We start from the raw sequence: 18,500 nt of genomic DNA, 5'->3' as shown, positions 1-18,500 counted from the left end.
TAAAGGCTTCATATTTTACAGCACCAGAATTAATGGAAAAGTTAATGTAGCATTGAATAACAGTGAGCTGCTCAGCTGCTGCTACTGCTGGAGAACATTTAGATCATGGAAATAACACACCATTTTTTTCACTCCTATTGCTTTCCTGACCCACAGATAAACAACTCTCACCCACCCCCAAATCACATGTAAAATATTCTTGCATTACCCAGGAATTCTTAAGAAATACGCTCAAGCAAATAACCTCTAAGACTGAAAATGCAAATAAATGATCACACCACAAAACTACAAACAATTAAGCAGCAGTGCTGAAGAAAATCTCAAAGACTATACTCTGTAACTTAATTCATACTGTGGCACAAACGCATGCATGAGCACAGTCACTAAATGTAGTACACAAATGAAACAGAATTTTGCAGTACTTCTACCTCTTAATTCCTGATTTCAACACATCAAATATCCAGATGAAATAGTCATTCTACATCCCCCTTTTTTTTCCATATACTAGAAAGCACAAACTGTGAATGCACTCAGTAAAGCATCATTTGAAAACTTTTCAGTGATCCAAATCTACAGGAAAATTTTTGGCAGGTAAGAAATACCTAGGTACTCTAAATAGAGGCACATAATGGGCTCTAAATTGAGTTGGACAGACAATTATACTTAGGCAGAAAACTGAAGAAGAGTCCGCAGACCTGACAACAATAAATCCTTTAAACCATGTTCCCCCTTCATTATTTCTGGATGGTTTAAAAAGAAAAAGAAATTAAATTGTTATGTAAACACAGACTAAACCTTGGAATATACCATCAATCTTTCCCTCCTTCAGACAAAGACCCCATGGGGTCTTCTCATCTTAATTCAAATGTAAAATGTGAAGACATAGCAGAACTTAGAATTTCTATTAGGGCAACTAGTCCTTCCTGGAATTCCCAAAAATTCTGCCAGCTCATAAATGACTTCAAACTTTAAAGTTTCTCCACTAATGTTGGATTAGTAATTTTTTTTTATTTTGTTGCCAATTGCCTTTTTTTACCATCAGAGGGAGAACAAAGTGAATAATGGTGCAAAGAGCTACAGAAAGTGAGAAGATTCACCCCTTTCTTTTCTGTTCTCAAAATAGTGAAAAATGTGCTGCTATATTGAAATTCAGCTCAAAAGGTCATACAAATGCTTGGCTGATACTTTATAGTTTCACTACTGATTGCAGACATGATAATAAAAGTTGGAGAGGAAGCTCTCTTGCTTACAGAGCTTTCCTATTTTCTGTCAGATCAAAAGCCAGAGGATTTACAAAGTGACCCTTCAGTCACACCTAAAGGTATTTCTCAGTCAGACAGTATTTGTTAGGTAGTATGAAAAGCTTGCTTTCCCTACCCTACTTCATCTGTTGTCCAAAGGCCTGCAACTTCTGGAGCAGATATAATCATTGAGTTATATGTACACCAATTATATCACTCCCTGACTTACCTTTGTGCTTCCCAAATGTTGGTGATGATATTAACTAGGAATTTCTAAAAGGGTTGAGAGAGTACCAGGAGCAGATATGTATCCTGCATTTACAACTGCTAATGTGGATGAATATGGGGATAAACCGATTAAAATTTCGGATTATTTGATCCAAAGGAAAACCTATGATGTCACTGGCCAGGAAACTCAAATATTTACTAAGAGATACCTCAGAACTTGCCTTAGCATCTCATAAATTTTATTGAAACCATGAATGACACAGAGGTCTATAGATGTTTTCCTGTTAAGGAATGTCTAATGTGGCCTTCTAATTTTTACAGCTGAGATTTTGCCTACAAAATATGTCTTTTGGAAAACAGTAGCATTATAACTTTATTGTAAGGATTCTGAAAAGTTAAATTTAACAAAAAAAGAGTAAAAACATATATATTTTCTTAATCTTAATAGAGAACAAGTTTCTAGAAGTACTTTTTTTAAAAAATTTTAGTGTACACAAATTGATAATTTGTGGATTATTTTTAAAGAAGGGGAATCCTCTAAATAAATACTGCATTGAGAGTGCCGCCCTTAGAAATTTGTTAGTGTGACTGACATAAAGGAGCTATTCTAGTACTTTCAAAATACGGTATTTCTAAGAAAAGGTCTCTGTTTAAAATTTACTGGTGTCCAGCAGAACCATTTGAAAGCCCCTGCTGAGTTGGAAATCACACACTTTTACATCTTAGCAAAAGATTATCAAATGATGCAGTTATACAGGGAGTACCATAGATAAAACCCAACATGGACCTGTAGATTTAGCTTCTGAAACAAACATACTAAAAAATTAATGCACTTGGCTTACACTGGATCTCCATTCAGAAAGGAGCATGAAGGAATAGCCAGTGCAGGCCAGGTACACAATTTTTTTTTTATAGTGTGTGTTTCAGAAGAAACATGTCTGTCACTTTCCAGGGAAGATAATATATTCCTCACCAGCAAGAACAACATAAACAGCATCATATGTCAAAAAACCCAGTCAAAAACTAAGCCTCAGTATACTGATAAGCTAAAGGATGATTTACCCTAAAAACATAATTTTTAGTTAAAATAAAATCTTTTTTATAAAAGACAATTGGTAATATTTCTCCAACACTACTGTTCATAAATTCCAATCTATCTTTTATCTAATTTTAATATTTTTATTTTATTTAATCAGGCTTCAAAACTTTATAACACCTCTTTTGTTAAAATGTAACAGAGCATAGAGTTTTCATTCAGAACACTTTCAGAGAAATTTGACATTCCACAGAAATTTCCAATTGGGTTTTTTTTAAATTTAATTCCAAGACTGTTCATTTCAAGACTGAAATGAAAGGTAGCATATACCTGGGAAACAATTAAACAGTTTATCTAACTGGGCGCTATAAAAGTATACAACCTGAGATTTTTAATAACTCATCATGATGATCTTACATGAAAAGGCTATTATAAAAGAAACTATTTCTTCTTATTCACCCTGATCTGGCATTTGGCCAACAAAATGTGTGGTAGCTTTTTATTTTCTCTCATTTTTTCTCAGTGGTTCTTAATTTAGATTAACTCATAAAGGATAGTAGAGTCTATTTTGGTTTGTTTAGATGCATATTAAAACTTGTTTCTGGCTGCACTTCTTTTTTGACAGGTCTCACTCACTTAATTTTCATAATTTTTAGCTCAACAGTTCAGTATGAAACTCTACCACTGAAAATACCATCTGAAGTTCACTAAATAAATTTCCTCTACTATTAAACTGTCATCAACTATGAAAACTTCTCATTTTATTCAAGAATGTAGAAGAGGTTAGGGCAATGTTCAGTGTAAAAGACTATTATGTGTTTTAAAATAACGCATTGTTACCTAAGAGAAATTGGAAGCTTTAACGTCTAGATATTAAAGAGAATGAAAGTGAGTATTTTTTTAATACCAAAACAACACTTCCACTCACCATGAGGCAAACATATCATACTATACTTTCCTCCATGTTTTCACATAGCACAAGATACATTATGCATAAAAATTATCGCACTATTATGGCAAAGTATCCCAAAGGCTTTAGTAGTTTTTATAAATTGAGCCTAAGAGACATCAAATTTAACTTCCTCTTTATGTACATTTTTATTGCTTCCTACCATAAGTGCAAACATAGCTTCCAATATATCATCTAAAGAAATTTCTTTCACATGAACATTTCCCTAGATTCAGATTGCGACTGTTAACAAAACCAAAAGCATCCCCACTCAATAAATATAATTTGATATCAGAAAAAAATATGGAAAAAAACCTCCCCAATGTGAATCTGAAAAAATTAGGACATTTTAATTTTGAGAAATATTTTAAATATTAGTGTTTTGCCATTGTGTATACAGACTATTTTTCAATACAATGGTTAGCATCCTCAAACACAGAATATATGTGGTTTATAATTTTTTTTTGTGGATTTTCTAATAATCTAGACAGCTGGATAATTTGCTACATTATTGGGTATTAAAATGATTCAACACTATCAAATGTTTAAGAAACACTTACAGCATAAGACAGTATGTTACTGAATGTGAAACAATCACTGGACTCTGTTTTATTCATCTTCATCTGTTTTATTGAACTACCTGCAGGGAGCTTTATAGCCGTACGATCATGTCAAGGTCACAGGATTAAGTGAGCAGTGATGACAGTAAACAAGCCTTTTCTGTATATTTTAAAGGGTCTTACTGAGTTACTTAAAGTGCCATAAACATAAATAGTCTCCTATCTCTACAACATGTCCATGACAGATGACTTCAAAATATAACACTCCTGAGCAATGGAGCTTTACAGCCTAACCAACAGTCCATATTATTGACAATGGATATCAATATACTGGGGAGCCCAAATACTGGGATAAGCTTGCAATCTGTCATCTCCAGATATATTATATCTGTAAGTGTACAAGAAATAGATCAACAATATTTATCAAAAATCTGAATGAGCAGATATTACTGCTGAAAAAAAACAGAGTTTACAGGTTATGTAAAAATACAGTCATAAAGCAAATGCTATAACAAATGTACCAAATCTACATAAGCTATGTAAAACCAGATAATAAAACCAAGCCTACACAGTACTTTCAATATCAACCTGAATGATGTAATTAGTCTTTAGAATGATACTGTGCATTACCATATCTATTTTATCAACAAGGAATGCGGCATAATCAAGGACAGCAACCTCCTTCAAGTCATGTAACAACTATGACAGATATCGTGTTTCTGAATATGTCAAAGTAAATCTGTGTAAACTTTTTCACTGCTTTAAAAAGTTAAAATTAATCAATAAAAAACCCAAAAGGCAACCAAATCAACCAACCAACCAATAAAAATCTACAAAAAAACCCAAAAAAACCCCCCAAAAAGCAAACAAAAAACCCATAAAAAAACCAAAGCAAAACAAAAGACCACCAAAAAACCCCCACCAAAAAAAAAACCACAACCAAACAAACCAAAAAAAAAAAAAAAGAAAAAACCCAACAAAAACAACAACAACAGAAAAACCCAAAAAAACAAACCCCAACCAAAACTAATCAATTGAAAGAGAGATATATGCTGGGAATATTTTTCAGAAATCAGAAAAGTGAGTTGTCTATGGATGATCTTCATAGTTTAGTATCTGTGCATATATAGACTGAGCTAACAAAATGCACACAGAAACATTAAACTCAAGGAAACCTCCTGCTAAAGTATACTAAGGTAAGAGGGAAGAGACAAGACTCTGGTTCTGGCTCCTGTGTCCAAGTAACCATGCTCCTTCTGTGCACCTGAAGACAGGACTTCTTTTTACGTGGCACTTGGGAGCAGCAATTCCAAATGCACATGCCTATCACTCCCCTGTAGCAATACTGCAAGACAGGACTCCAAGCATTGGCTTAGGAAAGCTCTAAAATATTTCAAATGAGGAAAGTGTTGTATCAGAGAGAAGTAAAAATTGGGGGGAAAAAAAATCATCACGAGGGTTGATTTTTTTTCCCCATTCCGGAAAGAGAGGAGAAAAATAAGCCCAGCAACAGAGCGGACAAGAAAAACAGATCAGTATAATACATAAATTAGCTGATTACACATTGCTCTGAGGAAAAAGGAACTAAGAAGACAAGAGCTTTAAAACCACATATAATTAATCTAATTTTTAGCAAAGCAAATGACCCAGTAATGCACATTCAAATTCAACTATAAATCTCTCAAAGACAAGGAACAGGTTTTCTAAAGTGTTTGTGGAATTCCACATTGCACCCCTCAAAGAAAGGGGGATGCAAAGGATGTGATTGGGATGTACCACACTACACCTTCCTTGGTGTCTGAAGATGATTTAATCTTTAATTACTTTCCAAAATTCCTTCTCAACTTCTGAAATTATTTGACAGTAGTATTGTTTGACATAAATATCTTTCAAATAAAAAAGTACAATTCATTAAGCTTTTGAGCCAAAGGGAGTAAAAATTGTTCCACTGGGTTTTCATTTCTGGTTAAACTTTGCATTTCTAATGTCTACAACAAGAAATGTTGGAGAAGGCTACCAAAACACTACAGATTTTTCTCTTACGATAAAAAAAATCTACAGCTTGGAATTCATCTTCTGTGATATATTTAAAGCATGATATGGGAAAGAACCCTGGATTGTAATGGTCCTACTTAAAAAGGACCATTAAAAATAGGGTCTTACCCATTTTATGTCAGAAAATAAAGAATATATCAAATAAGTTTCATTTCTGAGAAAATATGACCTCCTAGAAGCATAAAATTTTCTAATTCAAAATCTTCAAATCTATGGCTTCTGTTCCTTTTTTTATTCTTTGCTTGCTGTTCTTTTATATGGGGAAGATGGGAAATCCAGTACTGTGTTGCACAGGTATTACCAGGTAGACGTGTGAAGAAAAGTGAGCAAAGGGGTATCTAGCAATGAGAAATTCTTCCCTCATGGTTACTACTTCTTTCTAAATTGGAGGCAGGAAAAGAAGGAGAGCAGGTGCTAGGAACATTGTCCAATATCAGCAACTATTAGTCCAGTCCACTGATAATCACTGCAGAGGTTTTTTTTCTGCTGCAGGAACTAGAAGAAAAACATGGAGGCAGAAGGTACTTTGAAGCCCTACTGAGATATGGAAAATTCAAAATCAAGACTGACTGAATTCAAGATTCCTCAGGAAATCCTGAGTTGACAATTCAAGAAGTCTGAGTGAGTTTTAGATGAATCCATCATGTCTATTTGTCCTATCTTTCTGTTTCTTAATTATTCAGTTACAGCTGAAGGTTGTTGGATGTTGGATGGTTGAAAGGCTGGATGGTTGGAACCATTATGGCTGTTCTTGTGACTGGTACCCTGGAAGCTGAATGGCTGTGTGTGCATGCACAAGCTAAGGGTGGCCTTCCTCCTGATATATGTATGGTCCTACAATAAATATACATATGGAAAATTGATTGTATGAAACTCCGATCTGTATTCTGATTACTGTTCCACTTAAAGGAACTACTGACATATAAAGATGTGTTGTCCCTAAGTCTTAAATAAAAACAAAATTTACAAAGCTTTATTTTTTTTTTAGGGGAACCCCTAATTTAAGGAGAAAAAAAGTAGAAAAAAGCCAGAAGAAAGAAGAAAAAAACCCCTCTTAATGCAGAAGTCATAACATGAAAGGGTAGAAAACATCCTCCTTTATAACGAAATTAAATGTACTGTACTTCCTAGAGAAAAACAAGTCATTCCGTAGAGTTGAGCAAGTCTTTCTTGAAAACTATTTGTTTCTCAACATTTGAAAACACTACCTCTTTCCAAAAAAAATATTTCCTTATGAGGTTTTTTCCAGCTGTGGGAAAAAAATCCATAGACCAGTTCCACAGTTCAAAACAACTGAGCAAAAGTGGACTGAAATGTAAAATACTACAAGAGTGATCAGATTAACAAAATCATCTCACACATGTTGAAATCCCGTTATAAATAGATAACTAACTGGACTGAAAATATGTTGCTGACACATTTGCTGATCTCAAGGTCTCTCAAATACTGCAGTAAATTAAAAACAACAGAAGACAGAAAAGCATTTCCCTAATGTTTTGTTGTGATGAAGTCATCTCAGAGCAAAATATTTGGAACTTCTAACAGGATAGCTAATGAACAAACTAAAAATTGTGCAGTTCAATCAGATCAATTTTGAATAATATATTCTGCCAAAAAAAATTAAAATTCCACCAATTCCAGAAACAGAAAATTCATAGTCTTTACAGAGTATGTGGAAAAAATGCAGAACCTTAAGAGGCCTTTTAAGAAAGGGCATGTCAAGCACGCTTCTGGATCCAGTAGACAGGATCTGCTCCCACATCTTTTCCACTCTTCTAAAGCTTCCTTTGTAATTTATGCCTAGCAGTTAAAATGAGCCAGAAATGAATGAATAACTAAACCAGATTAAGCTGATTTGCAGTGGGGATGAGAATAGGTTCTGTGAATAGTTCTCTGAATTTCCTAAGACAACAGCTAGTATAGAGACGGAATCAGAGAATGCCAAAGGATGGCTGTAAGGGAGACAACTTCTTACTAAATTCCTGTATTCTGGTCTCCCTTGCCATAAACTGGAAACATTTGTTTTCCAGAATCATCTTATTTAACTGCCAGCCCCCATAGGCTTGGGAAAGGGAGTTCTTTTTCCATTCTCATCCCTCTGGCCCCCAGCAGAACCCAATCACTTCAGAAGCACACACTGCAGAGAGAGACAAAACTAGCTGTCTGGCAAGAAACTTTTTATTTCCAGCCTGTCTCCCCGGACGAATTTGGTCTTCACCACAGAATGAGTTTGACAGCTCTGCCCTCCACCATGAATGATTAATTTGTTATGGGTGTCTAGTTTAACCAAAGATGGATTTGAACAGAAAAAGCCCTTATATACTTGCTATTTGGTACAGCTGCTTTAATGTAGGTGGAACCTCCTTCATTAAATCATGGAAAGCAAGAGAACCAAGTCTCATTTTTGAATGTCATTTTTCTCATTATAAAAGTCCTCCTGTGAATATCAAAACTGATCACATGAAAATATCCATGACAAGTATTTCATATTTAGATTTTGAACACAAATTGGAACTCTGAACTCCTTTCATTGCTCTAAATTGCTATAAATCTATATAAACTGTAAAGTAGATATATATATATATATATATATATATATATATATATATATTCAGTATGCTTGAATAAAAGATTTTGAAAAGTTGAGGTATCTGATAAAACCAAGAAGCTGAAGTAAGACAGTAACAGCTTATGGTCCAAAATACAGGCATGCATATAGTTGATAAGGAATTTGAACTGTGTGTACAGACAAGTTTTATAAAACCATTTTTTTTAAAGAAAGATATGTATGGAGAGAGACACAGATGGGGAGGAAGAGAAACACCATATGAAGCTGACAGAGAAAGCAGAAGGAAGCATATGTTGTGACATGAAAACTATAACCCTGAAGAAAGCTGAGGGTAAGTGCTGGCTTAAAGAAGCTTGGAATGCTAAGCTATGAAACACCCTGCTTGATCCCTCCTGATGTTGCAGATTCCCTCTGAACAAGCGACAATGCATCAAAGAAATAACCAGATCATCAATTTCTCATCTGAATGGGAAAAACCCATAGAATTCAATTTTGGTACAATGCTGAAATTAAAAAAGGGGGGGGGAAATGTATGTTTAGGGTAAGCTCTTACAAAGATACCTAAAAGTATTAAATTGCCCAAATGCAAGAAAGAGAATTAGTTTTGTTGAAGGGCACAAACAGGATTTATAAAAAACCAATGGGATTTATTTTGATATCTATTATGCTTTGTCTGAGATATATAGATGAAAATCAGATGATTCAGTAAATTTGCATTTGTTATAGAGGGTTTGATGCTCACACTTGAAGAAACTGAGAAAAAGAACTTTGGGTTTCACTTTAAGATATAAAGGAAAAACATTTGTGAAGGAGGAAAGAAGCTAACACTGGAAAGCAATAATATGAAAGTTTTTTATCAAACTGTTATTTACCATTTTTAGTCAGAAGGAGATGAAAGAGTAAAGAGATTCTTGGACTATTCAAACTACTGATTGATTAACATACAGAAAGGAATTTGTTGTATGGTGTGACTGTGTTTGTAGGCATTTATTCAAGTTGTGGAGTACTAGCCTATAATTAATAAATTAATAGCTAACTAGGAAGCTAATTGAAATGCAAGTCACCTATTAATTAATGATAGTTTTAGTTAAGCTACCTGTATATAACTATAATGTAACTTAAAATTCAAAGTCTCATATACTATTTTGTTGGCTCATACCATTCAACTTCATTCTTGTTTCTTCAGACATTTTGGGAAGATTTTATGATAATACATTAAAAATCACATACTATAGAATGTGGAATACATCAAAACATCAGATCTCATGCTTTTCCTTTCAGTACTAACCTTCTGTGGTTCTTAATAGTCTCTTCATTTATTAATGAAAAAAGAGTAAGCTTTGTGGCACCTACAGATTAAATAGTAAATGCTGGTTGCTGCTTTCTGCAAAGACACAAAAGCTGGAGAGGCTTAGAAGCTTATTGTGTTGAACCACAAACACAAGGAAAAATTTTCTCTACAGTTGGGTCATATTTGATGAAATGAAACCATAATATTTTGTAACATGAGCATCTATGTTACAGAACTTGAAAATTGTTTATATAGAGAAGAGATGAACAAAAACATACAGGACAAGATAGGAAAAGAGAACATGGCCTCAGGTTAGGCCAGGAGAGGTTTAGATTGGATATTGGGAAAAATCCAACCCCCAAAAGGGTTGTGAAGCATTGGAACAAATTGCCCAGGAAAGTGGTTGAGTGACCATCCCTGGTGCTGTTTAAAAGACATGTGGATGTGGCATTTAGGGACATAATTTATTGGTGGATTTGGCAGTGTTAGGTTAATGGTTGGATCCAATGATCTTACAGGCTCTTTTCAACTGAAATGATCTTATGATTCCATACATATTTGTACTTTGTGCTGCAACTAACAGCAAATTAGTAGCTGCCATTGTGCAGATAGAGAACTGAAACTTCGAAGAATCACACTCCTGTCTGCACAAATATCTTCCTACCTATCTTATCCATTTTGGATGTCAAAAGGCATTGCTATTACCTTCTGCATTGCAGAAGTACCTTCTGCACTTATTGTGCAGAAGTGATGACCTGTTTATTACCCAGACCCATTTGAGCCAGAGAAGGATCTCCCTAAATTCACCATTTCAATGAAGGTTCTCCAGATCTCAAGTTGAACAGGAGACCAGAAGTGTGTCTTCAGAACTAGGAACACTTTTCCCAATGCAAATTTTAAAATCACTACAGAAGTGTAGAGGTCAAGAATGATAATGTGTTTTTTGTGTGTTTTTAAAGTAACTCTGTATTCCAGTCAGGCTGTATCTCTCATGGCATGGAGAAGCATGAGTTTATAAACAGACTGCTAGTGCTGTAACTCCTTGTCAGGAACTGAAAACAGAGACTTGAGTCCGGTTGTGTTTTGTGCCAGCCAAGACCAGAGGTGTGTATGGTTTTGGAAGCCAACACCATTTCCACCATATAAAAAGTATTGGAGTATCTAATTAACAGCAGTTTTTGCATTCTGTGGCTGAGGAGTTTAATGAGACCCCCTCTCCATTTTCTGTCCTCAAAGCCTTTCAGACCTGCTCACTGTGTGATGTTGGTCCCTTACAAGGCTCAGAGGCTCTTCCACTGGGCATCGCTCTCTTCCTGCTGCCATTCCAGGCCTTCCCATTCACAGTCCACTAGTCCCATGACAGAAGGTGTACTTGTGTGCTGAATCACAAAGCTACCATGGCACACACGGCCAAACCTGCAGTGCAAGGCCATTTCCCAGCTGGCTCCTGCCAATGGGGGACCCCACTTGAGACCCCGTACTGTCACCATGTCCCCCTTCTCCAGGTCAAGTTGCTGTGGGTGGCTAAAACACAACCAAACCAAATGCTGCAATTAGCACTGCAAGCACCAAAAGGGGAAAGCAGCTCTGCCAGTAATTGAGAACCAGACAATACTGGTCAATTTGCGCTATAGGGATAAAATAAGAATTTCTTTTGCTCAGTGTAAGAAATTTCATAGGTCTGTCACAGGTGTCAAGCTACTTTACGGCCCATCAGAAACTATCATGGACTTCCAGAGAACAAAAGCTGCAGCAATGGACTGTTGCCGTTTAGGATGTCATCAAAAATCCAGGAGATAAAAGTTATTTGGCTCCAAGAAGACATAGTCTCCTGGAAAAGGTAGTCACCAGGAACTGATTTAAGTCTGCAAAATGTCTACCGCCATTCACAAAGTTGAGCAACAACATTATTCAAAAAATTGTTATCTATTATTCAAAGACATTAAAAGGAGTGAAAATTGCATTTATTTTCAGCATGTTCAAGTTTCCAGACACAAGTCTAAGACTCAACTAGAGATAATATGAGCATCCTTTATAGACTAAGCCTGTCTTGAATTAACCATATGAAAATTTTGTACTTGTAATTTTTGTAATTTTCACCAGAATGTCTCTGATATTAGACAACAGAATTTCTGTAAGAATGAATTTCCACAATTTCTACCATCTTAAAAAATTAGTCAAAATCCATCATCATCCAGGAGAGAGTAATTTCTTTAGAAGAAACCGGGATAATGAACAAGAAAAATTTCATTTTTGTTTTAAACATGGTATAACTGCAAGAACCAACTAGATAGAATTATAAAAAGAGTCAACAATATAAGTGCTATTTGTTAAACCTTATTGCTGACGTGCCAAAGTCATTACTTGGCAACTTTTCTAATAGGCTAAAGCCCTAACTACGTAGTCAACATAAATGCAAATCTATTTCCTTAAAGAATATTTATCCAGAAAAAAGTTTTTGTATTATCCATCTCAACTATGTTTTACCTGAAAAGGTTTACCAGAACTAAAATGGAGCTTTCTGTTCTTCTCTGCATCATTTGGAGCAGACAAATAGGAATTTAAATAGCAAATTAAGTTCTAAAATTTTGGTTATCTGGGAGCAGGACTTCCTTGATTTCTTTTGTTTGAGTTGTTTCACACTGAATGAATAATCAAGTATTTGTGGCTAGAACGCACAAACAAGAGAGACTTGGCAGACACTGATTTCACAGACAGGGCACTCACATGACAGACCCAGGTTCAAGACCTTGCTCTGAATGAAGGAAAGGAGCAATTTCAGCTCAAGTCTTCCACATGAGGGTCAGCACTTTAGCCACTAGCTATTTTTGTGATTTAGAAGAGCAAGGCTCTTCGTTTTGGCATGACATATGAAAACATTTATTCTCACTGCTATGTTGAATAGAATGAACTTTTAAAACCAGTACTCAATGCAGCTCTGAATAAAACCTCAAATAATATTGTATCAGTTACATTCAGAAGAAAGTATCTATTTTAGATAGTCTCTTAATTTTTTTTTACAGGAATACCTGCTTCATTGAGCTGTTCTTGGCTCAGCTTTGCATATGCTACATTTAAGTACATTTAAACCCCTAATAAAATCATATTTCAGTTATAAAATCCCTGTTTCTCTCAAACTTTTCAAGTAATGTTTAAAGTCTCACACTTTCTACAATTGCAGCTTACCTGTGAGAAACAGCTCCCCAGGCCCCGTGTTTGTTCGTTAGTATGTTGAGTATCTTCTGTTTCAGTTGGTTGGCTGTGACGTGGTCTCGATGCTTAGCAGCACTGATGAGGTGATCACACATCTTCTCCTCCTCCCTCCGGTCAGCAGCATACTGAGCACACTGTGACTAGCAATGAAAGAACATCCACTTCATTAAAGACAGGCCACTTATCATTGCCCTAAAATTATTTTTTATTAAGCCCGCTGAATACGAAAAGAACTCATTAAAGTACTTTTTGGAAGAGTAAGACATGTCATTTGTCCTAGTTTCTTCCAGGACAGAGTTAATTTTTTACATTAGCCAGGAGGGAAGCATTTCCAAATCCTAGTGTTATTTCATACCATCTCATGTCACTTCCCAGGGGCACAAGTAAGGGAGACACTCTCTCTGGTCTGGGAGAAAGTGTGGCAGACAAAAAGGCTCAGTATTTTTTCACTTACTGTGTAAACCATTTATTTGTCTTATACCTTCTGTTATCAATATTGTTGCTGTTGCTGTTCTCATTCTTATCTGATTGTTGTTTCCAGTAAATTGTTCTGATCTCAACACGTGATTTTCATCTCCTGTGCCTCCAGTTCTCAACCCCACCATGGAAGGGAAGTGATCAAACAGTGTCTCGTTTAGGAGAGTCTAGGTGAGGACACTGAATTTTTCTGTGGTACTATTTCTAGGTCATGACACCATTCAATTGAAATGTTCTACTACTATATATTATCCATGAAAAAGCACTCAGAACATGTAGAAATTGAAATACCAAGGGCAAACACAACAGAATTGCTATTAAAAACATTAAGTCATACATCTGGGTGTGTGTATATGCGTGGCCATGGAGAAGCCTTAAAAGTTTGCCTTTCTTTTGTAAATATTTCATGTGTTCTCAGGTATAAAATATACCTCTAACATAGATAGGATAATATACAAGAAAAAAATATGTACACTGGTTTTGTTTTTTATATTATGTTAACACCTAAAAATAAAAAATTATTTGATTATTTTATTACTACAGGTGCTAAATAAAAAAATGAGTATATTTTCTATTCCATACCACAACGTGCACAATTTTGATAACATACTACCAATTCTAAAAACCCTAATGGATAAAAACCCCTCATCTTTTAAACTGAAAAAGATCTAATATTTTCATCATGTGCAGTTTAAGAGAAAACTATCTCTAAAATAAATGCTGTAGTTCTTGACCTTCATGTCAATCTGTTTCTAAACTGCTGGAATTCTATAACGTGTTTTTTGTTTTGATAAGTCCATTCTTTATGTACAACAACATTTTTCCATTTCCTTACTCAAAATCAAGCCAAGTTCAAATTCAATTTCTCCTCATAAAAATTCTTTCAAAATGTCTAAAAATAGGCAATGGAGCCAGAGAAATTTTAAAAAAATCCACTAAAAGTCTAATTTTCTAGGTATAAATTACAAAGGCTAAAATATTCTCCGAATATCTAATTTAAAAAATACCTTTTATGACACATTTTTGCACTTACAGTTTTTGTGCACCATTTCAGAACATTTAGCCAACACTCAATACTGTAACACTGCTGAATAGAAACCAATTTTCTAGTATTCAAAAGAGCAATTAAAATTAACTTCATACTTTATATTTTATTCTTAATATTTCTGCACGCTACCTTTTTAGTACAGATCACATTAGCATTCAGTAAGATTGTAACAATGGTCTTTCTATTGTGTTTACAGACATCATTTCAAGTAATCTATCTGTGAAAGAATGGTTACACTAATTCATAAAGGGTTAATTCATTTTCCAATTTATCTTCTTGTACAGGGAGGCACCAATTAGTACAATGATCTGCCTTAGTAATGAGGTTAATATTTCACCAGCTCATTGGACAGTAAAATTAAATTTTCATTTTTCTTCCTGAACAATTACAAAGGTTAACAAAATGAAAGTTAACTGTGAAGTACCCATTCTGGGAGGAATTTTCCTGGCTGTGACTACAACTGGAGTCACAGAATAAAACTTAGATGCTGGTCCACGGCTTATGCGAGAGACAGTAACTTGGTGCAGCTTGGGACAAATAATTTCACCCATAATGATTCAATTAAAGTTTAAAGGGCAAAAATAAAAAAGTCATGCACTTCTCTAGATGAGAGCAATAATTAACATGTACTAAACCCCAGAACATATACCTATACAGTTTATTAAAACAAAATGACAGATATACAATCATGTACCAGAAAACTACCAGAAATCTTTGTCCCTACTGCTTTCAAGTAGAATGAATAATAAATATTCAGTTATATTCCCATCACTATTAAAGACAATAAATAAAGCATTCTTTCAGACTTTAACCATCACCTTTTTTTAAGTACTTGTGAAATTCACATTAAAAGAGTCTACATTTTACAATTTTCTTTTATGATTTTCAGATTTAAACTCACCTAAAATGTGTACCTCAGTCTTTTCCTATGACAAATGTAATGAGAATTTTCATATATGAAAAATTGTTGGTTTCTTTACCAGACAATAAGACAGACTTGAGGCTACTCCTTTAGGGAATTTAGTTAATATTCTAAATCCTATTTGCTAACAGAAGCTGGAAGTTAATTGAATATTCTCATTTTGTCTAGAGTTCTGACAGATCTTATACCTCAATGTATTCTTCAAAGAGCAGATAACTCAATCTTCCATTGTCATCTTAGGTTACTGCATGATGCTCTGATAGATATCAAATGTTATTTATTGTTGAGGCAATATGAAACTTCACTCTGACATACACTTAATTGTAAATGCAATTTTATCTATGTTCAAAATATCCAGTATAAGCTTGGTAATAAAGTTGTTACAATCCCATATGACAAGTGTCTGCTGTCTGCTCTGACAAAATGAAGTAAAGGTTAGGTGTATTCAAAATGACAACAGATATCTCAGTGTCTCACAGTTCTCAGCTAGGTCAAGGAGCACAAAAAACTAGTACATCAAAGTGCACATTTAAGAGAGCTGTTTCAAGGAGATAAAAACCTCATCAAAAACTAAGATTACTGGATCCTATTTCTAGCCACCAGGTGCTTGTTGACATTTTCTGACAGATTAATAAATTGATATAGCTATTTATTATCATCAATACTAAGTCTGTCTATCTCAATCCTAATGCTAAGTAACTTGAGCAGTAAAAGATGGGAAAATATGAGACTGCACATATATAACTACATCTACACAAATGTATGCAAACACAAGGCAGGTTTGGAAATTATGAAAAACAGCGATGAAATGCATGAAACACCATAAAAATGCAAACCCCTATTTGATAAAGTCATGTCAAAAATGAAGTTTTAAATTTACTCCATGACTTCTGCATGATTTTTTTAAAATAGGAATAAAATTAATCCTGTATAAACAAAACCTATTAAACTGAAAACATTTTAAAAACAGGGGATTTAACATTTCGATCACTTTCAAGCAATATAATTGTATACTGTACCACTCCTTGATGAAAAAGCAATTGAGTGTTGACTCCTTTTCAGAGTAAGAATTATAGACATTTAAGAGTTACAGGAGTCAGCTGCTCTGTTACATCTTCCAATACTGAATCTTACTGTTGATAGTTACTGATTTCTAACTAGCAAGCAAGATATAAAATATCGTATTTCACTATATAAAAAGTGTTCTAAGGTGCTCCAAAATTCAAAATATCTGAAGAAAATGACCTTAAAATATTAAATCTGTTCAACAAAATGTTTATTTTTCTTATTTTTTGTGATGTACCTTAAGTGTATAATTGCTTTGCATTTTTACTGAACTCATACATACTGTTGTAAATAATAACAAAAATAATTAATAAAGTGACGTGCATTACTATTTTCAATAAATCAGGAAAGTTCTTTGTGAACCAAAGGGTCTACCATATCAGATTAGACATTCTGATTAAGGCATTTCTTCAAGCTGTAAATGCTTTTATGATTTCAGTGACTAGATGAGAAATTAAACCCATTCCTTGTGCTTGACATTTACTGAAGCTTTTAAAAATCAGTTTTGAAATGCTTTCAATGTAAATTTCTTCCTTGGAAGAAAAAAAAAATAAAATCTTTATTGCATGGAATTACAGTCTAGGCGACAACTGAGTGAAAACAGAGAACCAGAAATGCACCAGCTCTCAGGCTTACCTCAAACTCAGCGTGCTTGTGGACATCTTCAGCTCTTTGTCGGTTCAAAATAAATTCTGCTTCATTTGCAACACGCACTATATGGTCTTTCATTGCATGACACAATAATCTAAAATAAGAAAATTCAGAATTTGACTTTTTATTTGATATACCTCAAAAAACTATTTCAGCAGATTTACTCGCAGTGGGAAATCAATGAAACTTTTGCAACTAAATTTTCAAATTAGTTGAAACAAAGTAATTTTATCCAAACTTTTCTGCATTGTGAAAGCACATAGAAATCACATTAAATGGAAAAAAAGTTTTCCATTTCTTATTGAAGGCAAAAGTTCTTTATGCAAGAAAATATTTTGAGTATATTTTTAACAGCAATCTCAATACGAATCTTGCACTATCATTAAAAAAAACCTAGAAAATAGTTTAAACTCTTATTTGTACCATCAAAAACATTTAATAGAGCTATTCCAATTTCAGTCTAAAAAAGTCATTATTGAAGATTTCAAATTCTGTTAAAATTCAAAATAATATCAATATCTCTCATATATTTCTTAAAACACTAGAGTGAAAAGTGCATCACTTTTCCATGCTTTCAAGGTATCAGAACTAGACAAATTTTATTCAAAAAGGAGTAAGGCATGCCAGGCAGCCACATTAACTTAAGACTTTTGCAAAGACCACAAAATATCATGAGGTGCATAACAAAACTGCATAACATAAGCATAAACAACACTGTGTTGTTAAAAATGCTCACATGTTTTTGAGAAGCAAGAATGAAACCAACTGCTTTCTTGTCCCTATAGTCCATATCTAGGGTTGGCCATTATATTAAAAATTACTCTACTTTTCTTATCAGCAGGGAGGAAATCTCTTTCAGGATGCAATGATCTGACAGGTCTGTTTAGGATCAGGAAGAACCGTTTCTTTTTCTGTGAAAGTGGAACATGGTCTGGGATTTTCGTTCTTGCAGCATCAGGGAAAGGATTTCAGAGTTTCTTATATTAAGGCTGTGAAATTTCTAGCAGATTAAACCTTAAGTTGGTGTTTGGTGTTAGAACCACCACAAGTAAAATTCATTATTATTAGAAATTAAAGTCCCAATGACTAGACCTTACACTTGTAAGATGGAAAGATCTGAACTCTATTCTTGCCTCCTTTGGTGTGTTCTACTATTGGTGAAGGAAGGAAATCACTAACCCTGAACTAATATTTA

The 18,500-nt window shown here is 34.3% G+C and overlaps 1 protein-coding gene across 6 annotated transcripts in view; it reads right to left on the bottom strand.

The window, feature by feature from the left end:
* NBEA (neurobeachin) overlaps window positions 1-18,500 on the bottom strand; it is a 458,833-nt gene that overhangs the window by 204,846 nt on the left and 235,487 nt on the right. For all 6 annotated transcript variants that reach the window (XM_066176003.1, XM_066175999.1, XM_066176000.1 and 3 more), the window contains 2 exons: window positions 17,291-17,399; window positions 13,116-13,282 (listed from right to left, as the gene is read on the bottom strand). In XM_066176003.1, coding sequence (XP_066032100.1) covers window positions 13,116-13,282; window positions 17,291-17,399 — 276 coding nt within the window. The remainder of the gene's footprint in view (window positions 1-13,115; window positions 13,283-17,290; window positions 17,400-18,500) is intronic.

This window comes from Chamaea fasciata, unplaced genomic scaffold, assembly GCF_029207755.1.
Source record: "Chamaea fasciata isolate MVZ Bird 193981 ecotype frontalis unplaced genomic scaffold, bChaFas1.0.hap1 SCAF_2, whole genome shotgun sequence".
NCBI lineage: Eukaryota > Metazoa > Chordata > Aves > Passeriformes > Sylviidae > Chamaea > Chamaea fasciata.
This window is presented reverse-complemented; position numbering and strand designations above follow the sequence as displayed.